Source organism: Poromitra crassiceps (genome assembly GCF_964638095.1).
Source record: "Poromitra crassiceps genome assembly, chromosome: 19".
Taxonomy (NCBI): domain Eukaryota; kingdom Metazoa; phylum Chordata; class Actinopteri; order Beryciformes; family Melamphaidae; genus Poromitra; species Poromitra crassiceps.
In genome coordinates, this window is record NC_139646.1 from 10,090,650 (window position 1) to 10,116,279 (window position 25,630).

The following is a 25,630-nucleotide window of genomic DNA, read 5'->3' on the forward strand; positions in this document are numbered from 1 at the left end:
GGATGATTCAGGCAAAACAAAGGCACAACAGCTATATTTCAAATAAGGGGAAACCGTACTTTGATGGAGTTGTTCATAGTAAAAATGAGTAGGCCAACAGGATTACATTAAAGAGAGGGAGTAGAAAAAAAGGAAAACAATATTGGCAAAGGCTAACAGTATCTGTGCACTGTAGCAGATAGCAGAGCTTACAATGTACTTGTCATTCTCTCCTTCTGATCACACAGGTCCATACCTGTCCGAGATATGTTCCAAACTGAAGTTATCTGAACTGGGTACCAACTTATCCTCGCTCTGCGTATGAGCCAACCATGTTTGCCCATCATGAATACATTTCTTCTTCTGACTGAAGTTATGTCTTTGTAATTGCATCGAAATGAAAAGGTAGAGACGTTCAAAAATCCAAAGTCAACCTGCCTTGTTGTGGCCGTATTGCCTGCTGATTTTCAGGATGGACTTTCAGCCAGGTTTCGTTTAATTCTTTGTCCTTATTTAAATAAAGTAGTGTAGTGTAGACAAGTAGTGTAGACAAGTGAATGATTACTTACACATTGTCCTGTGTGTGAAATAAAAATAAATCGTGTGGGTTTTATGGTTAGCTTGATTTGCGTATGGAATAAACATCTGAGCAGAACAAGTCGGAGATTAAATAGAGAAATAAACCACAAAACCATGCACAGTCCTATGACAGGGCAAGGTTAGCCTTCTCCACTGGTTACCCTGCTTCATGTCTGCATGTCTGCCTGTCTGTCTGTCTGTCTGTCTGTCTGTCTGTCTGTCTGTCTGTCTGTCTGTCTGTCTGTCTGTCTGTCTGCCTGTCTGTCTGTCTGTCTGTCTGTCTGGTCTGTCTGTCTGTCTGTCTGTCTGTCTGTCTGTCTGTCTGTCTGTCTGTCTGTCTGTCTGCCTCTATGTGCAGCATGAGAATAACAGCAACTCTTGCTTGTCCAAGACAAATTTATCTGAGACCAGACTATCTTATCTTATCTCATCTTACCTTACAATGCATTCAATCTTGAAATAATAAACTCACGATGGATTAGATCAATATAATTATGAAAAACATTTAAATGTAAACAAACAAACGCCAACAAACAATGTGCACAATGTGCACGTAAAACTAGAAATAAAGCCTTGTGATTGTATGCCTCCACCAACAAGCCAAGTTGCAGTCTACATCCATGTCTGTGCAGACTCATACAAGCACAAATACCTTGAAGCCCACAGCGCAGTAGTGTGGACATTCAGTCTTATCGCACTTTAGGCAATGTTTGGGGGTACCGTCCTCAACAACACGGCTAATTGTTTTCAACGTGGAAAATGGTCCTACCCCTACCCCAAAATCACCCACATCCCCCCCAACCACTCCCCCTACCCACCGCTCGAACCCTGACTTTCTATGACCTTTCTATCCCTAACTACAGCACCTTTCCCCTAGCCCCACCCCCTTCCCTGACTCTGCTGGCTGCTCCAAACACACTTCCACAACTCATTTAAATCGCACACAAAAACTAAACTGACAAAACGTTCCAAACAACTGCACTGACGATTCCCCACAAAAGAAACTGTTACACTACTGTCCGTTCACCAGGAGCTTATAGTGAAGTTAACACATGCACACATTTCAACACAAATATGAAGTTAACACATGCACACATTTCAACAGACTAGAAAAAGGCGACTCCGGGCCAAACCGCTACAACCACTGATCTAGAAGTAGGACGCAGTTGCGAGCTCAGCTGCCTCACCGCCTGTAGTACACTTTTTTTTTGCCTAAATATCTGGCTCTATGTCCCTGTACATGGAGGTTATTCATCCTACTGTGGGAGGGAGTGGGCCTCAGCACAGCAGCATGCCAGGCCTCACAGGGGTGAACAGGGACACATGCTGAAGGAAAGCGCCAAGAGTCTGTAACAGTCAGCTCAGCTCCACATAGCCAAGATTCCACTATCCACCACCACACTGGAGCTTAGCGTCGGGACAGTTTTTGAGCGAGCGGCCTCAGTTTCTGCATGTTCCCAGGTTGGAGGTAGAAGTTAAAGCAAAGTTTGGGTCTTGATAATAATAAGAACATCCTACACACACTTGTTGCGTGTGTTGACGTGGGGCTAGCGTAAAAGCCCAAGCGTTGAAAACCCCCCCCCCCCCCCCCCCCAGTTCATTTGAGATTTGGAGAGCAGAAGCCAAGATATGTCACGGATATTTTGGAGTTCTGGCAGTTTTTACCTGAGCCCAGTGGTTCTTGAACACAATCATGCAGGTCTCTGGGTCCACCCCATTCAAGACCAGAGACTGCCCATCTCGGTTTCCGTTGGCAACCATGGAGGCCATCATGGTGACCAGGTCATTCGGGGGCTAAACCATGCCACAGGCGGGGGGGGGAGGAGTCCTCACTGCTCACTGGGTGCAACCATCGCCACAGGAGGAGGAGTCGTCGTCACACGGGGATCTGAGGAGGCAGGAAAAGACACAAACAGACACATTTATCACAAAATGTTATTTCTTCAGCATATACATTACAAAATAGTAGGATATGATGCTATGATATATGGTAATGACATACTCTCTGTCTCTCTCTCTCTGTCTTTCAGCATGGCTAGACAGCAGTTATGACAGGCATGCAGGAAGGAGAATAATAACAGTCAGATGACTCTAGAGGAGAGAAAGGGACACATGTCTTGCCTAGCTAGTCCTGAGCTCTGAGAGCTGCCTGCCACACTCTGGACTTTGGACTGAGTTGTCAAATTGGTTTTGGAATACCTCATGCCCCTGACATCATCACTTTCATTACAGAAGCATTTTTGACATCAGGAGGCGAACAGCGACTGGGTGTGAACTACTCCGGCTGAGCTAGGGGAAAAACATGAAGATCACATGGTATCTCTAGATCACATAGGGAACGGCATGTAAAGTACGCTGACTGAAGAAAATATCCAGAGAAAATATTCAACAACATGTCACGTCTGTGAGGTCTGCATTGCTCGCATTGCTCGTCTGCGTGGAAAAATAAATAATCCTGATTATTTGAGTTGGAAATGGCCACGGGCAGCTTTGCAGATCTGTTCCAGCAGCACTGACGTTGACTTGTTAAAACACTCACACAGGCACCGTGGAAATTTGGAAGGTGTCTCCTTGGGGGTAGAAATAGAAACGGGATGGTTTGTTGTTTTCCTTGGAGAGTCCATCACTGGAGAGACTGTGACAGACTTCCTTTGACAACATTGGGAATGGAAGAAGTGTACTGTAGCACTTGGCAAACAGACAAATGTGAATTGCTGTGGAACAGGGAAAAAAAACATAATCTAGACTGTAGAATAGCTACTCTTCTAAAACATATCAATGCCTCCCTGTCACTAGCCAGGTAGAGACTAACGCTTCAGGAAGAAGGATATTTACATTCCCCTTATCTTGTGTTTCCTGTTCTTGCAGACAGTGAATGGTCGTGATGACTATCGTTCCAACAAAAAATGATGTCATTGGTCAAACGCCTGCATGCAAACCCGCGGAAAATCACAGTCATGTTCAGAGATCCTATCCATAAGCAGACTTGGCCTTGATGTATTCCTCCCTGTCTAACAATAGAGAATATACGTCAAACAAAACAAACTTCATAGCAACCCACAATGTAGCTAAACAAATAGTAGTGAGTTATGAGTCCAGTATGTCTGTCTCAAAACATGAAGACAAAGTTAGGACAATATTCATCACTCACACTCACACACACGCACTACTAGGCAATACAGGAGGACATGGGCTGCGTCACCACGGGGGATTCAACTGTAACACACGCAGCAGCTGCATACCACAATATCAAATTAGAGCTGCTAGTTCCCACCCCCTAAAACTGCCTCTTGACCAATCACGGCAGGCCCCTGCTTTTTTTGAATGAACTCTGCCCCAATAACACATGAAACTTCACAACCAACCACAGAGCTTAGGCTTAACAGGCATGCAGGCAAACTTCAAGTCGAGCTCCACACACATCACATCTGCTTTGAGTTAAGAGGAGTGCCGGCTGGGTAGAGGAATGTAAAGGCAAAGTCAGCGCGTCGAGTCGGAATTCTTACCTATGCTGAAGGAAGCGTTACGTGCTGCCTGAAGCCTTTCAAAAGTACGCAGACCTCATTCTTTGTCCAGTTTTGTCACAGAAAAGGAGACGGAAGATGTCTGGAGAGAGCGGCGCGAGCGGCTGACGCCGCGTGGAGCTGAATGTCAAGTGTGTGTGAGCGGTGAGGTACGGGAGGAAGTAACGCACACGTGAGTAAGGAGCTTAGAACGCCACTTGGATGGAGAGAGAGGAGGTTACAGCAGCGAGGGGGGAGGAGAGACGGAGCAGAAGGGAGGGGGAGGGAGGGAGGGGAGAGAGAGGAAAAGGCTATGGAGGAAAATGACAGCTATAATGTTCCCATGAAGACTGATCTAACTGCAATATATTTCTTCTGACTGCAGAATATACATCGACATCCTCTATCGTCGTCATCCTCCATGGAAGAATAACACCATTGTCCCCTCCAATTAGTGTTGTGATATAATTGGCGTCCATTCGCAGCTATGAGAGGCCCAACACATTCCCCCAAACACTATAGGATTCCCCCAATCCAACACCAGTACCAACAGGGAATGTGGGCATGACTCTCGACATAAAAAAAAATCTCCCATTTTCTACCCAATTCACCTTATGTTCCAACAGAGGTGTCAGCCAGGTACTTCCTATTGTGTTTACACTTCCTGTGACAGTACAGTACTAGTGAGCAGGTAGAACAGACGGTGTTTTGAACAGGAAGTCAGAACACAACTGGGTCAAGTGGGCGGGGCTACATAAGGTGAATAGAGCACCACGGGAATGAGTAGGAAGTAGCGAATCGATCGCCGCCATGCTGGTTCGTAAGGGGAAAAGGCTATGGGATTTTACAATGGGGATTTCAGTTAAATCGTTGAATGCATGAAATAAGGTCTGTGGTTCACAAAAGTTGATGGGAGTGGAAATTTCACAAACGAGGACCACTTTTATGACTTTTGAAGCGTAAATAAATATGTTTTTTTAATCACGATTATCAGCGAGGTGATTCTCGTTTGTGAACATTATCCTGCTGAACACACATTTCCACTCCCATAAGCTTGTGTTAACCACAGACCTTATTTCATGCATTTAACCCAAATCCCCATTCTAAAATCCCATAGCCTTTTCCCCTTATGAGCCAGCATGGCGGTGATTTCTGGGTAAGCCTACAAAAAGATGTCATCCCTGTGGTACTCTATAGTACTTGGCCAATTCCCCCTGCTGTCCCAGGTCATTGCTCCACCCCCTCTGCTGATCTGGGGAGAGTTGTAGAATAGCACATGCTTCCTTCGACACATGTGCAGTCACCAGCTCCTTCTTTTCACCCGACAGCGAGGAGTTTCACTGGCAGGATGTAGCACGTGGGAGGATCACGCTGTTCCCCCAGTTCCCCTCCCCCTGAGCAGGTGCCCCGACCAACCAGAGGAGGCACTAGTGCAGCGACCAGGACTCATACCCCACCGGCTTCCCACCCGCGCAGACATGGCCAATTGTGTCTGTAGGAACGTCTGACCAAGCCGGAAGTACCACTGCCAGGGATTGAACCCGGGTCTGTGAAGTAGGTGAGTGCTTTTACCTCTACTACCCAGACAGACGCTGCTCGAACATTTAATTTATACTGCCGAGTATGTACAGTACCTCACAAATGCTGGTGTATTTGCCAAAATACACCAAAATGAATGTGTAATACTGCAATATAGTGTGTGATGTAGTGGAGAGAGAGAGAGAGAGAGAGAGACAGACAGAGAGAGAGTGTTGTGTGCTGTGCATGTGTGGGTGACATTGCTAAGAGCCTGAGGAGTCATGGAGCCCTCGTGTCGTTTTGGAGTGTTTCCCTGAACCCATCCTGCAGCTAGCCCCCTCACATAAATCTTGCCATTTTGCTCCTTCACTTCTGAAATCCAAAATAGTCGTCTCAGAGGAGTCGGCAGTGTGTTTTCACGCTGCGTTACTGAACCTGGAACACTGCCGCTACAGGGAGGTCCATCCCTCCACCACCACAGTTGCATTTGCACCAATGCAATAGAGCACAGGGCAGCTGCAATGTAGGATACTAACATTAAGAGATACTCTGGGAGGGATTTCAGTTGCCTGTGCCCCTGTCTTAGATTCCCGCTTCAATCTAAGCCTTTAGCCCACTGATCATACAGATCTCTGAAGCCAGCTGGAGCGGCTCGCTGTGTGTCTCTTTGATTGTAGATTGTAGGAACAACAGACTGCAGGATTAGCCTGGTGCAAGCAGTGATTAGCCCCACTCAGACAACAATACACTGGAAACAACTGCCTTCCACTCACAGATATACAAGGAATATTAAGTTCCTCTGCACCAGCACATAATTGGTCCAGTAATCCTCTAGGAGCAATTTAATTAAAAAGAATATGGACAGTCACACAGTCACCTTGTACAGAGTGTTAATAATCTAAACACGTGGCATGTTCAGAGGAGCCTTATAATAAGCCTGTTGATACAGTCCGGGGAAATAAGGGTGCGAAATGTGCAGGTTACAGAATGAAATGTGCAGGTTACAGAATGTAATGTGCAGGTTACAGAATGAAATGTGCAGGTTACAGAATGTAAAGTGCAGGTTACAGAATGTAATGTGCAGGTTACAGAATGTAATGTGCAGGTTACAGAATGAAATGTGCAGGTTAAAGAATGTAAAGTGCAGGTTACAGAATGTAAAGTGCAGGTTACAGAATGTAATGTGCAGGTTACAGAATGTAATGTGCAGGTTACAGAATGTAATGTGCAGGTTACAGAATGAAATGTGCAGGTTACAGAATGAAATGTGCAGGTTACAGAATGAAATGTGCAGGTTACAGAATGAAATGTGCAGGTTACAGAATGAAATGTGCAGGTTACAGAATGTAATGTGCAGGTTACAGAATGTAATGTGCAGGTTACAGAATGTAATGTGCAGGTTACAGAATGTAATGTGCAGGTTACAGAATGAAATGTGCAGGTTACAGAATGTAATGTGCAGGTTACAGAATGAAATGTGCAGGTTACAGAATGAAATGTGCAGGTTACAGAATGTAATGTGCAGGTTACAGAATGAAATGTGACAGTTACAGAATGTAATGTGCAGGTTACAGAATGTAATGTGCAGGTTACAGAATGTAATGTGCAGGTTACAGAATGAAATGTGCAGGTTACAGAATGTAATGTGCAGGTTACAGAATGTAATGTGCAGGATACAGAATGAAATGTGCAGGTTACAGAATGAAATGTACCTGGCCAACTAAGCTAACAAGGGCTTATTAATAAAGCCATGACACAGATCCTGCTGTCAGATGCAGGGAGAGGAGGATACAGTAGCCCAGAAGACACACTCTCTGCTCTACTTGCTCAAAATAACCCTAAATACAGTAGAGCCAGAAATAGGGCAGCCCTTTTTTTATAGAAAGATTATTCTAATATAGCAGGTTATTAAAATACATATGTTGTGTGTTTCTCTATGAGGGCTGGTGCTCAAATTGTCTTGTGGGTATGCAGTACTGTGTGTGTACCGTATGTGTTGAGTGAATGTCTTGTCTGTTTACAGTCTGACTGAAACTGTCGGTATAGTAGTGGATACCAGCCCCGCCCCCTTCAAGTTAATCTTACTGGATTCTCCTCAGTTTGCCAATTTCCAATTATCCAATTATGCCAATTTGGTAATTGCGCAAATTTGTTGCTTCCATATCTCCTCAGGCCAGAAGCCAGAGAAACAAGTATCAAGGTCCAGGAGATGGACGTTTCTGTGGAAAGATGCTGTCAACTCCCCCCTTTCTTCCCAGGACAACAGATGATGCTTCATACGATTTCCCAAGGCCATATTTTAACAAAACACACACACACACACACACACACACACACACACACACACACACACACACACACACACACACACACACACACACACACACACACACACACACACACACACACAGGTGGATTCAGTTTCTTTCCTACCAAACATGACACCACAGAGCAGATGTTGAAGAAACGTGGAGAAATGATTCACCTCATGACACTGATTGACCCAGGGTCGGTAATAAGCTGGATTTGCATGAGATCACGATCGCAGCATAAGACACTATTGCACGATGACACAAGTAAGACACCATGCACCATGACACAAGTAAGACACCATGCACCATGACACAAGTAAGACACCATGCACCATGACACAAGTAAGACACCATGCACCATGACACAAGTAAGACACCATTCACCATGACACAAGTAAGACACCATGCACCATGACACAAGTAAGACACCATGCACCATGACACAAGTAAGACACCATGCACCATGACACAAGTAAGACACCATGCACCATGACACAAGTAAGACACCATGCACCATGACACAATGGTGCATGATAACTGCACCATTGTGCAGTTATCATCACACACACACACACACACACACACACACACACACACACACACACACACACACACACACACACACACACACACAGGTGGATTCAGTTTCTTTCCTACCAAACATGACACCACAGAGCAGATGTTGAAGAAACGTGGAGAAATGATTCACCTCATGACACTGATTGACCCAGGGTCGGTAATAAGCTGGATTTGCATGAGATCACGATCGCAGCATAAGACACTATTGCACGATGACACAAGTAAGACACCATGCACCATGACACAAGTAAGACACCATGCACCATGACACAAGTAAGACACCATGCACCATGACACAAGTAAGACACCATGCACCATGACACAAGTAAGACACCATTCACCATGACACAAGTAAGACACCATGCACCATGACACAAGTAAGACACCATGCACCATGACACAAGTAAGACACCATGCACCATGACACAAGTAAGACACCATGCACCATGACACAAGTAAGACACCATGCACCATGACACAAGTAAGACACCATGCACCATGACACAAGTAAGACACCATGCACCATGACACAAGTGAAGCATAAGACACCATGCACCATGACACAAGTAAGACACCATGCACCATGACACAAGTAAGACACCATGCACCATGACACAAGTAAGACACCATGCACCATGACACAAGTGAAGCATAAGACACCATGCACCATGACACAAGTAAGACACCATGCACCATGACACAAGTAAGACACCATGCACCATGACACAAGTGAAGCATAAGACACCATGCACCATGACACAAGTAAGACACCATGCACCATGACACAAGTAAGACACCATGCACCATGACACAAGTGAAGCATAAGACACCATGCACCATGACACAAGTAAGACACCATGCACGATGACACAAGACACCATGCACCATGACACAAGTGAAGCATAAGACACCATGCACCATGACACAAGTAAGACACCATGCACCATGACACAAGTGAAGCATAAGACACCATGCACCATGACACAAGTAAGACACCATGCACCATGACACACATTGTAGCATAGCTTCTTTCCCCTTGCTAAGTGCTGTGCTCGGAACGGCTCTGGCAGCAAAGCTCCGACAGCTAAGCTCATCTCCTCCAGATTACAGCAAAAGTGTTTGGCTCATCATTGTGTACAAGGAATTAGAGGAGAGCCTCCAGTTGTTCCAAACAATACCGTTTTTGCTGAAACATGTCGCATCTTTCCTGCATTGGCAACTGCAAAGTGTAAGTCCGTCTTAAGTCATTCGTTATTATACTACACAGATATGGCAAGGAGTGTTGGAAGCTCTCCATTCATTGTATTGCAGCAGCATCACATTAGAAGGCTTTCCGTGGGTGCTGCTGGTGTTATAAAGCATGACCGCTCACTCCCCACTCCCAAGGCAAACATGACAAGAACACAAGACAAAAGGGGCGTGGCTATCATGTTGCACCACCGTATTGACTTCATTGTTCAATTGTGTGAGACAAAGTAGCTTCATCGAAAGTGCCCAGAAGAGACCTGACAGGAGCAAACAGAGTCAAAGCAAACACAAAGGCCATGTTTTCCTTGTTTCCTATGGAGGATTCGTCATCTGTGTCTGATCTGGTTTCTGGCATTGTGAGGTTTTCCACCATCCCAGGAGGTTCCACCACCCCTTAAAGGCGTGGTCCGGGCAAATAGCTCAAAAGCCAGCCACACCTCAAGCCACTTGGCTGCTGAAACTTGCAGTAGAGCACAAACGCGATGCAGCATGCATTACATCATCTTACTTGCTGAACACGTTTTTAAAAGTCCAGGCCCAGGGATTTGACAGTTGTGAACCAAAGGGTCTCATAAAACATCTTAAAGTGAGAATAATCAAAGTTTCAGTATTTTAGGCAGCTCTTAACATTAACTACGCAAAGACACCGTCATTTTGATACGAGCTAGACCCATGTCCCTTTCTCATGCGGTCACGGTCATGCCTTTGTCTAGGGGGCGATGCAGGCATTGCGCTTGATCGATGCTACATCATTACCTCCAGTCGTTAGGAGAAAAACGCCTGTCCTCCGCGATACCATTTGTCCTGATCCAGCGCGCTACCAACGGCCTATTCATCTCTGGCACTCACAGAGGGAACAGCTACAGTGGCCATGTAATTGCCCTGGCAACCCAGTGACAGACAGGCCCATTAAGGCGATAGCAGCTGTTGAAATATTTAGGGCTACAGGTGAGGCCATTGAAGGGGCCAGATAGCGCCTGGCATGGCTATTTCAAGTCCTCGCCATCCTCAACCAATCAACAACATAGTGGGAGGCAGAAAGAAAGCCATCCGCATTCTTATCTACATCTCCATTCCCTTTAGCCAGGGGACAGTGTCCACTTTGTTGGACCCTCCATCTGCAGGAGAGGCAGGCAGAGATTGAATTCACAGTCAAGAGACCCGAGACGTCGCTGGGATGACGTCAAATCTGGAGCCAAGCACATTTTAAATGCACCCGTTACTGGGTCAATCAGGTCATAGCCATGTTAGATGTAAAGACAGACTGATCGGGAGGTAAACTATATTCCTACATGAAGATTAAAATATTAAAGCTTGATTATGTAACTTTTGTAGTGCAGAAACCTTTGTCTCCCCCTTCTGGCGCTTCTGGCAGTGAAGGAACGTGCGGCGCATTCAAGTGGTGTCGGGAAAATTAGTCCCCGACCGTTTCCTTTGCTCTTTGTTGGCACGCAAAATCTGGACACAGCTATCAATGTGTTGTTGAAATGCTCTGAGCAATCAAATACAACACATCTTTGTAGCGTCCATGTGTTTCTACATTTCAATGTCAAAGCTCACGCAGACACAGAGGAAGAACAACTTCCCAACTCAGGAAAGGGGAAATTCGAGCAGCGCGTGAATGCAGCATTTTCCATAGCTGTAAAAGAGTGGATAAATAGTTTTTGAACATCACACAGCCCCCGAAAAATGACTCGTTTCACTTCAGAATTTGATACATCCCGTCCATTTGGAAGGTCTAGAACAGCCGCACAGCTGAATTATTTATCCTCGTTCAAGTTAGCAGAAGGCCAACTGGAAATTAGCTGGCTAGGCTGGGCGGAAGCAAAGACGATGGGCCACTTAGGAGACTTTCGGCAAGTCTGAGTTTATTGGAGTCAATGGTTGACAATTTAGGAGACTTGCTGCCACCATTTGTTAGAATTGGCGGAGCCTGCAGTGACCCGTCTATAGTAATATAATATCTATGGCGGAAGTCGCTGGTGCGCAGCGTGGGAATGTCCCCGGAACAGATTGAAACTCAGGTCCTACTGTGGAATACACAGAGAGTTACCTGGCGGTGAGAGGCTTCATCAGCATTGTGGGAACTGGTTTGGCAATGGCTTGAATGTAAACGGATGTTCATTTATAAAATATGTCAAAGTGACATATTCGAACTTTAAGTTATGCCCATTGTCATTTCCACTGCTCAATAACCATTTGATGGGCTCTTCCTAAAACAAAACCAAAGCAGCGCAGCACAGGCCCAACAGTGCTGCCACGATGTAAGCAGATCAGATCCAGAACAGTACTGCCTGCAGCAGAGGCAGCTCAGATGCTGCCATGATGTAAGCAGATCAGATCCAGTGCTGCAGCACTGCATTCTGTGGATATCACAGTGCAGGTGCAGGCTCAGGGTGTTGGCTGCTGTGTTCCACCCACACTGCTTTTAGCCACAGGCTATTCCTAACCATGTTGCTCAGTGATCACGGGAGGACACTCATTAACATGTCCAAACACACACAGCAGTGAGCGTACTTTACCTGGGAGGGAAGAGGAGGAGGAGGAGGAGGAGGAGGAGGAGGAGGAGGAGGAGGAGGAGGAGGAGGAGGAGGAGGAGGAGGAGGAGGAGGAGAATAAAGGGAGCAACTGAGAAGGTCAACAAGCACAGGAGGAGTGCCAAACAGCCTGCAGGGAAAACAAACGTTTACTCATGCTATGATGAAAATAATACACCGCTCCAAATATTGAGCCCGACGTAGATAAAGCCAACGGAGGCCACTCGGAGACCACAAGGCTTACTGCAACACTCTCTTTGGAGAAGGGGGAATACAGGTTCTACAGTAGCTGAGTCTACACTGGAGAGAGAGATAAGGCTTGGAATGGTTTTGACTGTGAGTCGTCTCTCAAGCCAGACCGTCTCTTCTACATTCTGTGAATGCAGCTTAGACAGTCTGTCATTCACGCCCACAGAACGTGGACAAAGGAAGTTGGGGGGGGAGCTTCAGACTGGAGGAAGTTCGAACCGATGCAGGTGATTGGAGAAATACGAGCGGATGCACCTGCCTTTAGGCGGGACCTCCGGGACATCCCCCCCTATCATCGCTCATTATTTTCCCTGAGTTTCCCTTTCCATTTTGACCAGGTTTTCCCAGCTCCAAGTACAGACATTTAGCCGGAAGCTAAACGTGATCGGTAACGGTGATCCTTGACCTGCAGGTGCATGCTTCGATGTATGCCTCTGTGTGTGTGTGTGTGTGTGTGTGTGTGTGTGTGTGTGTGTGCGTGCGTGTGTGTGTGTGTGTGTGTGTGTGTGTGTGTGCGCGTGTGTGTGTGTGTGTGTGTGTGTGTGTGTGTGTGTGTGTGTGTGTGCGCGTGCGCGCGCGCGTGTGTGTGTGTGTGTGTGTGTGTGTGTGTGTATTGATTTGCGTGTGTGGTGTGTGGCTGCCAAACACCACCCAGGGAGTAAGGTGTTACGTTCGATATAACACTGTAGAAAACCGCAGTCTCCATGTTTTGGTTTGTTTTTATTTATCTTCTATAACCGTCAGTTTAGCACATTCTGAGTAAAGAATATCGTAGATTTTTCACCACATTTTTTTTCTGACACACTAAAAATGACTGCATGGTGAGATCACTCCAACCTGGCTCTAGCCCCTATTCCCAACGGACAATGCAGTTTGATGGCGATAAGAGTGGGTTGATCCTATCTCCATCTCCTGCTACTTCCCCCGCAGCTCGTTTGCATCATACCTTACCAGCTGATAAAAAGACAGTGGTGTTTGCGTAGGTAGGGGGTGGAGGGAGGGGGTGGAGAGAGATAGGATATGGCATATCAAAGAGACACATTATCAAAGGCAAGAGATGGAGACCAGCTGCAGCAGCACACTCATATATCATGTACAGTAGTTCACCAATCAGATCATATTCTGAGACTGTTTTTGCTATACCAACGGTACACAGGTGACCTTGTTATTGCGTACTTTAACTTTAGAGAAGCAAAGCAAACTCTCCAAAAGGAATTTTTGTTTTCAAACTCAGCGGACGCCAAAATGCCCGTCAGGCTCGTCTCGTCTGTCTCAAATATTGACCTGGGTGGAGACGACTGTGAGCTTCCTCTCTCCAAAGTCATCTTTAATGCAAAATACATGCTAATTCAGGTGTGCTGCTTTACGTCATGTTTGCCTCTACGGCTATGGGTAATAATTATTACTACAGTTTTTGTCAATCGCTGACTTTCAAAGATATGCTGCTGGTGGTGGTTAACTTGCACATTCATTCTTCTACAGGGCAGGCACTCCACAATAAAAGTGGTTAGACCAGATTTAATCTGTTTCATAATCATCTGAAGAGATGCCTTTTAGAGATGGAAGAGAGTGTGTGAGGGGGAAAGGCAATTCTTTCTCATTCTAATTCTTTCATTCTCGCTCCAGGAAGTTGGCCCATAGTCTAGCTAGCCAACACATGGGCCACTGCCAGATTCACATACAGAGGTTTGGAAGATTAACAAAATAATAAATCCCCAACCTGGATCTTTTGTTGAGCAAAACACATTCCTAAAGGGAAGTAGGCCTACTTGCTGACTGAAAATTACTTTCACAAATTCAAGATCCTGTTATAAGACGGGGTGTCTTATAACCCCCTTATAACCGCCTTATAACCACACACACACGCGCACACACACACACGCGCGCACACACACACACACACACACACACACACACACACACACACACACACACACACAGCTACATTCCATATAATCAATCTAAACGTGAAAAAACCACTTAGAGCACGAAAAATACATCTACAACTCAGATTTTACAGACAATCATTGAATATAGGGCATCATTTAAGAGGGGAAGACGTCTCCAGTGAAATGAGCATGAATAAAACAAGCAGTGACGGAACGGGACACACAGGTGGCGCTGTGCTCTGGATTTAACCTTTAACAACAGAGAGCCAGCGGCCACCATGACTCCTTTGTCGTCAGTCACTTCAGGGCCGGGCGGGGTGGGGGTAATCCCAAACACGGGACAAAGCTGAGTGGAACGCTGAGTCCATGGTGGGAAAGGGAAACAGGTTAGCACACACACGCACACACACACACGCACACATGCAGACAGACACACACACACACACACACACACACACACACACACACACACACACACACACACACCTGCTGACTGGCACCTGTTCAACTCTTCCACTTACAAAGTTCCAAAATAGGTTTCTGCAAATGTATGCCGTTTGTGACTGACCATCTTGCAGAACTTTTGTTACTTATTCATCTATTTTAGTTACCATAATATGTCCACATGTGTACATTTGTGTACATGTGTAGTGTGTGACCTGTGCAACTGTTCTGTAAGCTTTCCAACATTTCAGACCACAGCCATTACTTACAGCATATCGCTTTTGGCCTGCAAAGCTTGCAATCAGATACTGGATATCTGCCTGTTGCTTAAGTGAAAAAATATGATTAAAAGTAATTGATTTAAATCCATGACTTAAAAAAAAACATTTCTCAGCAGCACAACAGTGTTCACTATAAGCAGCAGCTATCCAGGTGAAACCAATGAGATCACTACAATCACATAACTTGTGACAGAGCTTTACATCTAATCACATCAGTATGACCGCTATTCCCAGTCTGGCATGATACAGACTCACCGACTACAACAGAGACGCTGTGCACAGCTTCAACTATGTTGTGCATGCATAGCTCGGTTCCAGGTCAATAACGTGATCCAAACAGACAGTCCACTATGTGAACATGGTTACATCAGTCTCGAAGAGATGGTTTTTCAGGGTTTTGCCCCAGGTTTAACATACCCGAGAGGAAGCAGAACTTATGTCGGTTGAGATGTTGAAATGTAGGCCTGCCCAGAGCCATCTAGATAGAAGAGTCCCGACATCTCCATTCACTCCAATGGACCAGTTTTTTACTCTCAAGAGTTCCAGGAAGTAAGGTCCTGGTTTAAGCAGCACTGTCGAGTTGCAGCAAAATAGACAGTTTGTGTTGTACTCTGAAAGGGTTTTTTCCCCCTTGAATCAAATTGTACATTATTAGCTTTATTTTAACATGCAAAAGTAGCGCGAGACCCATTCCTGGCTGTTCATTGGCTAATGAGTCTCGCATTTTGGTCCTCCGCTGACGCCACTCTCTCTCTAGAGGACACTAGGCCTGCCCTGTAGCATAGCATCACTGCAGTCTCTGGTGTGAAGGTTTATTATGAGGCTGTGCCTTGTTTCCAGTGGGTAAGCAAGCAAGCAGATGTGAGCAGTACAGAGAGATCAGACCTTATGAATTTAGACAGCGAAGCACCCATCACCCATGTGAGCTCTGTCAAATCCAACTGAACTGACACAACCACAATGCACACTTCCCCACATCCTTTGCAATCGGGCCATTTGGGAAATACTGCCAAGTGGGTTTATAAGTGATGATGACACAAACATCCGTATGACATCATCACTTAAGTCCGTAACTCCATAGGTGGTGATGACATACAGATGTTTGTGCAGGTAATGTCTCCTAGCCATATAGACAGTTAGGGGGTCACCAGATCGAAGGCAATACATGAGACAAGAGGATAGGAGTCCATCAGACCAGGAAGAGAATCACACAACAATAACTAGTTCTTCTCAGCCTACACATCACCTAAAAGTGGACAGAAAAGCTGAGGTCACATCAAGATATTATGAATAACATTGATTTTTGCAATATAAAATTGCCTCTGAAAAAGAACACCTGTATAGGAATGACACGCAGACACGTGCACAACAGTTTGTTAAATAAAAGATGGCCCACCATGAAACATTGATGATGTTTGTCGGAATCAAGTAACTCAATATCCCTATAGCTTTTCTTTCTTCTTCACCATGGGAATTTGAGTCCACAACTCATTTCAACAATGGCCTACTTAGAAAAAGGGAAGGGAAATCAATGTGCAGGGTAGGCTGCACTACAGCTATCAAATGAATTGATCTGGAGCTCACAACAACAACAACAACAACACGTGGCAACCCAGATCAAACACATGCGAGAAGTGACTGAGGGTGGGGCCTAGTGACGACTAGTGCAAGATTGGAACCAGGCATGATTTGATGAACGTCACCAAACAATTAATCATTTATTGGTTGTTGTGGTTATTCCATTGTGGATGAGTCCTGTGGACTTGTCACGTCAACTTGTTACCTGAAACCCATCAAGGAGCCCTCTAGTCTAGGGCCACCAAGATACTGCCCCCCCCCCCCCCCCCCCCACCACACACACACACACAGACACACAGACACACACACACACACACACACACCTCTCCCCCACCCCCATTATGTCATTGTCAATCACAGCGTCCCCAACAACTGTCAATGAAAATGAACACACACACACACACACACACACACACACACACACACACACACACACACACGCAAAATCAGGAGTGCCAATGTGTCATCACGGTCAAAAATGGTGATTTGACAGGTGGTAACGTTAAACTCGGTAAAGCTGTGAACGAGCGAGGCGGCCCGCTGTGTTGTTTCTCTTCTCTCTGCTCTTACCTTATTCTGATTGGAAAGAGCGCACAAGTTTGAGCGACGTGACGTCCACCCAGTTCAGCAGCTTTCCACAAACAAACAGCAGCGCAGACAGTACAGTATCCTCTCGGAAAGAACCGTCTTTTCCACACCGGTTACAGCTCCATAATGTCGCTTTGAATACGAAGACACCGAGGCGAGGCGTTGTTATGCGTTACCAAGCTACTTAACCTGGACCGTAGCGAGCATAGCCATAGGTGAAGCCGCACTGATCCCATTGAAACGCTCCTCCCCTTGTGCCCGATGACAGCACACAGTGGAGTCCTCAGTCAGTGGAGTTGTTATTTGTGGAGGGTCGGTCTGGTCTGGAGGAGGATGATGATGTGTGTAATTTGATTTCCCCCTTACGGAAAAAAAACTATAATTAACTCGAAGATGTCACTGTATAGATAGGCCTAAATCACAACTACAGCTAGATCACTATGGGAATTTTGGCCTATAGAAAAATATAAAGACAACATGGAAAATAGGCCTATACCATAAAGATTATGTGACTATTAATATTGTAGTGCTTTTTATTTTTTTGCCTTAGAAACTGTGTGAAAAGTTTTGTGTCTACTACTTGATAGACTTTGACCTACTTTTGTCCACATACATTTTGGTCTGCTTGATCTAGAGACACATGTGAAAGACAAGTGACTAGGTCTATATCTGCTACAACACCAATACTCTGACACAAGGCTGATCGATGGCCCAGTTTTTCCAAAATGTTTAATCTGGATAAATCTCTATCTATCTATCTATCTATCTATCTATCTATCTATCTATCTATCTATCTATCTATCTATCTATCTATCTATCTATCTCTATCTATCTATCTATCTATCTATCTATCTATCTATCTATCTACCTATCTATCTATCTATCTATCTATCTATCTATCTATCTATCTATCTATCTATCTATCTATCTATCTATCTATCTATCTATCTACCTATCTATCTATCTATCTATCTATCTATCTATCTATCTATCTATCTATCTATCTATCTATCTATTTGGGTATTTGCTGTCCAGGATCAAACTGATATTGCTTCTTTTGAGTCAGTAAAAAAGAAGAAACAAAATCATCACATAATGAAGATACCACAATATCTAGATAAAATCCAGAGTTGCAATAGACCGCTATCTTGCCATCTCTTGGACATTATGTTGGGGGGAAGGGGACTAGACAAAACATTTCTGATTATTATTTTTTTTCCACTTACAGTATGTGCTCAAGTGTAAGAACTTAATTGAAAAACAGAGCTTCCAGTTTCTCTGCAACTGTTTTTATTCAAGGATCCCTTTAAAAATAACAGCTCTCACTGACTAGCAGAAGTTTGTAAAACACTTTGTATCGAAAGTTTTGTTAATTTAATACAATGTAGGCTAAACCTTGTTTTAATCTGTATTCAAAATCAAGATGCGGCTGTATTATCCTAACATCCTTACCATTTTCTTGGTTCTCTTCCTGTCTCACCTATCCCCATGGGATCAAGATTATTTAGAGTTTTTTCCCCTCTGCCTTCGAATGTTGAAAAACACAGAACCAACATTGGTTAAACGTATAGGGGTTGAATTACTCAATGCAATCCCAATTGAAATGATCAGAATCTCATTTATCTGTTTTGAAAAAAACAAATTTTCAGATTTAATTTGATCAGATCAAAACTGGGTCTTGGTTTCAGTGAATGACAAAATCTGCTAACTGGGATGAAAACAAAATTTTTGGTTTCAATAATAGGGTTACAAAAATGTGGTCAGGTCTATAGTGCCATCTGATGGAAGAGTAGTTGAATTGCATTTTCACATGTATACAACAAACACAAGATGAGCATGAACACAATGATTATTTTAGCTACTGAAACAACAAGACAAGATTTGGTTTAAATTTTGAATTGTTCCCAGAATGTAAGACAGACAGAAACAGTGAATCAGGGAAGGCCTCCATGTTGCTCATGCCCCCTTTGTCCTGGATGCCTCTTTACAGTCTATGCTTTTTACCTATACCAGCTGAATTCTCAGATGAGAAGCCTAAAGCTGCAGTCAGGTTAGGAGTTAGATCCATTAGGACCAGGTTACTTTTATCACTGGAATTCTGGAATTTATGTAAACCAGTTATATAGCCTAGACATATTCCCTTAAGAAAATAAGCACAAATGCGTTTTTAAAAAGAAAAATCATTGTTTTGTAGGTAGTATGCCATCAGCTGTATCTTGTCCGTGTTTTAATTTACACCACAGTTTCTCAATTATTTTTACATTGTATTTTATAGCCATAAAATATTTTTTATTTATGTATTTTGCTGGACAGGAACTCTCGAGTCAATGCTTCAGTCTGAAGGAAGGAAGGCAGCTCTAGCACAAACCAATGGAGAAACAAGTGGCCAAATGCTCACACAGACACAGAGGAGGGGTTGTCTGTGACACACACACACACACACACACACACACACACACACAGAGGAGCAAGCGAGAGAGAGAGGGGAAGGGAGAGTGACCTGAGAGGGTGAGTCCTGGAACCACCTGGAAAGTCCTGGAACGTCCCGGAAACCACCTCATGCCCACACCCCAGGTCGGATTGGGCTGAATTTTGATAGGCCATGCACGGCCGATACTTCAAATGGATGCAGTATTCACACGTGAACATAGCAAAGCAAATACTTCTCTGGCCTTTGAGTTATCACACACCATCCAACATTATAATAGGTTCGACCTAGTTAATTTGTAATATGTCTCCTACACACAGTTGTCTTCAACACTGATTATCCTGATCTCTGTCTTTGAGTTGTGACAAAAAGAAACTACATTTAAACTTGAATACAGGTAGGATTTGATTATACAATCCATAATCTGAATGATCAGAATCTCAGTGTTGAAAAGCTCAATTTTCAGATTGCATCCAATCTGGTGGCTGAAATCCTATAGGAAAGTTGAGGAAAAGCTGGGCCCAGATGTAGGCTAGCATTTTGCTCATCTCTCAAGACAGATTTTCGATTAGCATGGATGGGCTTACTAATCTTTTTCTAACCGATGGATTCCCAGATTGGTGTTTTGCTGGAAATGAAACCCTGCAGGGTTAGAGAACCACGGCTCTCTAATCTTTCTATGACTAATATCAGCTTTTTAAATGGTTTATTGACACATTTTGGAGTGAAACTGTTTCGATTAGTATATGAACTGTAAGTGGCCTTCGTGATTCTTGTGTCTAATGTCAAAGGTCTCTCAGACAGGTAAATGTTCAACAGAGCAGTGTGATAACTTGTCCTTTGTTCAGTGTGTGTTTTCAGTGTGTTGGTAAGTAATCATGCTGTTCAGTGTGTGTATGTGCGTGTGTGCGCGTGCGTGTGTGTGTGTGTGTGTGTGTGTGTGTGTGTGTGTGTGTGTGTGTGTGTGCGTGTGTGTGTGTTTTCAGTGTGTTGGCAAAGTAATCACGCTGTTTGGGTGGAAGGTGGGAGTGGAGTCTCTCATGAGTCACACTCACAAGTCAGGGTGGAAGAGAGTGAAATGAATTCAATGCAGCCAGCAAGCTCTGTCATGTTAAAGGAAGAGTGCTTGCTGTGGAAAATGGTAAAACCTTTAATGTCTTAATCATTCTTATGACTAGACTAGACTTGAACCATGCTATCAATGTTTCAACTTTCAAACCTTAAAAGCACTGAAGAATTAAGGTACACACAGCCCAAGAATACACAGTAGAATGAAATCTGGCTCAAACAGATGGCCAAAGAGGAGAGAGAGAAATTGAGAGAGAGCGAAAGAAAGAACATAAACAAGAGTTTCTTTCTTCTGATTCTCAAAAACTAGCTCTGATGAGAGAGGAAGATGATACCATAGCTGGTATCAGCTTCACATCATTTCGGTCCTAAATGATTTTAAATGTTGATTAACATGATATAATGACTGTGAATATGACACTGTAGACCTTTTTACTCTTTTCTTTTTTATGGTGATAACCATGCTGGATGCATTATCTTTCCAGGTTGTCCGTCCGTTTGTACATCCGTACGTCCATCCGTACGTCTGTCCGTATGCGTACATCCATCCCATGCTCGTTAATGCAATATCTCCGAAGTGCCTTGAGGGAATTTCTTCAAATTTGGCTCAAACGTCCACTTGGACCCAAGGATGAACTGATTCGATTTTGGTGGTCAAAGGTTAAAGTTCAAGATCACTGTGACCTCACGACGGCCCATTCCATGCTTGTTAACATGATATGTCAGGAACGCTTTGAGGGAATTTCTTCAAATTTGGCTCAAACATCCACTTGGACTCAAGGATGAATTGATCAGATTTTGGTTGTCAAATGTCAAAGTTCAAGGTCACTGTGACCTCATGTCCATCCATGGCTAGGGGGATGTGAGTGGTGGGAGGGGGCGTGGTGAGGGTAGGGGGTGGGGCTAGGGGAAAGGGGTCGTAGCTAGGGATAGGAAGGTCGTCGTATAGAGTCTGGATTCGAGGGGTGCGTTAGGGGAGTGGCTAGGGGGGTGGGATGTGGGTGGTGGGAGGGGCCATGGTAAATTAGGGGAGGGGCTAGGGAAATGAGCTGTAGCCATTGATTGTATGTAGCTAGCATGGGTAGCTAGGGATAGGAGGGTGGGGTTTGAGGGGTGAGTAGAGGAGTGACTAGGGGTAGGCTTATAGGGTTAGGACCATTTTCTAATCTATGTTGAAAACAATTAGACATGTTGTTGATGTACCCCTAAACATGGTCTGAACTAAAGTGCCATAAGGCTGAATGACCACACCACATAAACGTATTGTGCTTGTATGAGTCTGGGCAGAGACTGCAACTTTTGATTTGTTGGTGGAGGCATACAAGCGTGATGCGGCTATTTCTAGTTTCTTTATAATATTGCACCTTCAATTTCCTTTTTTCTGTTTCTTTGTTTCCTTTTTGCACTTTAATATAATCCATAATGACAGACATTACACATGGAGTTCATACAGATTTGGCTACATTGTATCCATTCAAGACAAGAGAGAGGGAGAGTGATGCAGAGAGAGAGAGGGAGAGCGCGCATGTAGCGGCAATCATGGACAAATAGCGGTAGTCTACATTCCCACAGGTGTGAAGCCTCTCTCAACCTAAAGCGGAAGTGGTGACTGTGGTTTGACTTTGACAGATGTCAAAAAGAAAAGTTTCCAACTGTCCTACACAGAATAACACTGTCAGCCTGCCTGTCAGCCTGCCTGCCCGTCTGCCTGCCGGGGGAGGGGGGGGGGGGGGGGGGGGGTCTGTCAGAGCAGAGCAGACCGCACCACCTCCATCTGATGTAGGCAGAGCCGCGGTGCCGCTGCAACCAGCCGCCTTCCCGAGCGTGTTGCAAAGTAAAAAGAGCATTCAGCGACTAAAAGCAGGTTGTTGTTGATTTTCATCTTCTTTTTTCATTGTTGCACGACATGGCCGAAGCCAGGCGTGAAGCGGAGGAAGAGGAGGAGTGGAGAGATATGCGGGATATACGGAACAGAAACCAGGCAACAGGTATGGGAATTTAGCCTGACACATTCCTCTAATTAGTGGGACTTTGAAGTAGGTCAGGCTGCCCTACGGCAACTTGCTTCTATCATGCCTACAGGCTGTCAGAAGGTGATTTGCTTGTTGTCAAAACTGAACATGTGATTTTGAAGTTTGGGGGGGGGGGGATTAGTTTTAAGAAAGTTGTGTGATGCGATTCAGAGATTTATTTAGCCTAGCCTACCTGTAACCTGAATCACCCCGCAGGTCTAAATCATTAGCCTATGTCAAGACTGATGTGTTGTTGATGTAGCGCCAGTGGGGCACACACAAATTTGAACAACATATAAAATATGACTAGATACTTTGATCTTATTATAATTTGAGAAGTGTCCGTGTGTGCGTGAGCAGAATTTCGTCCACGGCCGCTTTATGTGCGATCGGGCTGAAACTTTCAAGGGTTGTAAAGAGCACCCTTGCGGGTGACCTGAAGGAGCAGGATTTTTTTTATTAGGTGATTGCCCTGATTACCTAATGATGTGATGTCATCAGTGATGTCAGTGATGATGTCATCAGTGATGTCATCCTTCCTGGCTGAGGTTAATAAGTTCAGTGATGATGTCATCGGTGATGATGATGTCATGTTCTATACCAGAGGGGCCTAACTCACAGGACTGCGGTCAACTGAGCCGACGTTCGCGAAACCACAGTCAAGCCAGCCGACACTTGGTTTTTGATGCGTGTCTATTCGTGCCGTAACGGTACTGCTGCTTCACGGGTGTTCGGAGCGGGCTAAAAAGTCGAGTGTCACAATTCAGCGATCCTTAGATCGACATTACAACAAACAGTGTATTGAATGACTGTTGAATATGTCACAAAAGTCCTACCTTATTGAACGATCGTAGCAGGAGTTTCGCTTGGTACTATCATGTTGATGCTCTCAACAAGATGGCGAAAAACCGGCATTTCCGGGACTGGTTTTTCAAAATAAAAGCACGATTCGACTCCAGTCTAGACCACACAGATTTGGTGTTTGTTCCGACTTTCTAAGTACTGTACAATCTTATAACTCCATAATCCCACACCATGACTGACATAGTTGTGTACACTACACCCCTAGGTATGCACTCTCATGAAATTAGCCATTTTCACTGTGCCATTTTGGAGAAATACAGTCAAAATCTTAATACTGAACTTGAAAAATGTGTTTTTTTTAGACTTCTAAGTACTGTACAATCGCATAACTCCATAATCCCACACCATGACTGACATGGTTGTGTACACTACACCCCTGGGTATACACTCTCATGAAATTAGCCATTTTCACTGTGCCATTTTGGAGAAATACAGTCAAAATCTCAATACTGAACTTGAAAAATGTGTTTTTTTAGACTTCTAAGTACCGGTACTGTACAATCGCATAACTCCATAATCCCACACCATGACTGACATGGTTGTGTACACTACACCCCTGGGTATACACTCTCATGAAATTAGCCATTTTCACTGTGCCATTTTGGAGAAATACAGTCAAAATCTCAATACTGAACTTGAAAAATGTGTTTTTTTAGACTTCTAAGTACCGGTACTGTACAATCGCATAACTCCATAATCCCACACCATGACTCACATGGTTGTGTACACTACACCCCTGGGTATATACTCTCATGAAATTAGCCATTTTCACTGTGCCATTTTGGAGAAATAGTCAAAATCTCAATACTGAATTAGAAAAATGTGTTTTTTTAGACTTCTAAGTACTGTACAATCGCATAACTCCATAATCCCACACCATGACTCACATGGTTGTGTACACTACACCCCTGGGTATACACTCTCATGAAATTAGCCATTTTCACTGTGCCATTTTGGAGAAATAGTCAAAATCTCAATACTGAACTTGAAAAATGTGTTTTTTTAGACTTCTAAGTACCGGTACTGTACAATCGCATAACTCCATAATCCCACACCATGACTCACATGGTTGTGTACACTACACCCCTGGGTATACACTCTCATGAAATTAGCCATTTTCACTGTGCCATTTTGGAGAAATACAGTCAAAATCTCAATACTGAACTTGAAAAATGTGTTTTTTTTACTTTCTAAGTACTGTACAATCGCATAACTCCATAATCCCACACCATGACTCACATGGTTGTGTACACTACACCCCTGGGTATACACTCTCATGAAATTAGCCATTTTGGAGAAATAGTCAAAATCTCAATACTGAACTTGAAAAATGTGTTTTTTTAGACTTCTAAGTACCGGTACTGTACAATCGCATAACTCCATAATCCCACACCATGACTCACATGGTTGTGTACACTACACCCCTGGGTATACACTCTCATGAAATTAGCCATTTTCACTGTGCCATTTTGGAGAAATACAGTCAAAATCTCAATACTGAACTTGAAAAATTTGTTTTTTTTACTTTCTAAGTACTGTACAATCGCATAACTCCATAATCCCACACCATGACTCACATGGTTGTGTACACTACACCCCTGGGTATATACTCTCATGAAATTAGCCATTTTCACTGTGCCATTTTGGAGAAATAGTCAAAATCTCAATACTGAACTTGAAAAATGTGTTTTTTTAGACTTCTAAGTACCGGTACAATCGCATAACTCCATAATCCCACACCATGACTCACATGGTTGTGTACACTACACCCCTGGGTATACACTCTCATGAAATTAGCCATTTTCACTGTGCCATTTTGGAGAAATACAGTCAAAATCTCAATACTGAACTTGAAAAATGTGTTTTTTTAGACTTCTAAGTACCGGTACTGTACAATCGCATAACTCCATAATCCCACACCATGACTCACATGGTTGTGTACACTACACCCCTGGGTATACACTCTCATGAAAT

At 44.1% G+C, this 25,630-nt stretch overlaps 2 protein-coding genes across 3 annotated transcripts in view; one reads left to right on the top strand and one right to left on the bottom strand.

Annotated features, from left to right (window-relative positions):
* The window catches only part of fhip1aa (FHF complex subunit HOOK interacting protein 1Aa), a 37,028-nt gene extending 19,578 nt beyond the window's left edge, over positions 1-17,450 (bottom strand). Inside the window, exons 1-2 of one of the 2 annotated variants that reach the window (XM_083656258.1) lie at positions 17,267-17,450; positions 2,224-2,446 (exon numbers count right to left, since the gene is read on the bottom strand). In XM_083656258.1, the coding sequence (XP_083512384.1) occupies positions 2,224-2,331 (108 nt within the window). In that variant the 5' untranslated portion in view covers positions 2,332-2,446; positions 17,267-17,450. Of the gene's footprint in view, positions 1-2,223; positions 2,447-4,064; positions 4,197-17,266 lie in introns of those variants that run through there. The other variant, XM_083656259.1, reaches the window with a different exon arrangement.
* A 5,236-nt stretch (positions 17,451-22,686) lies between these two features.
* The window catches only part of sh3d19 (SH3 domain containing 19), a gene marked incomplete at its 5' end in the record, with an annotated part of 37,201 nt that continues 34,257 nt past the window's right edge, over positions 22,687-25,630 (top strand). Inside the window, one exon of the mRNA XM_083656004.1 lies at positions 22,687-22,768. Coding sequence (XP_083512130.1) covers positions 22,687-22,768 — 82 coding nt within the window. The remainder of the gene's footprint in view (positions 22,769-25,630) is intronic.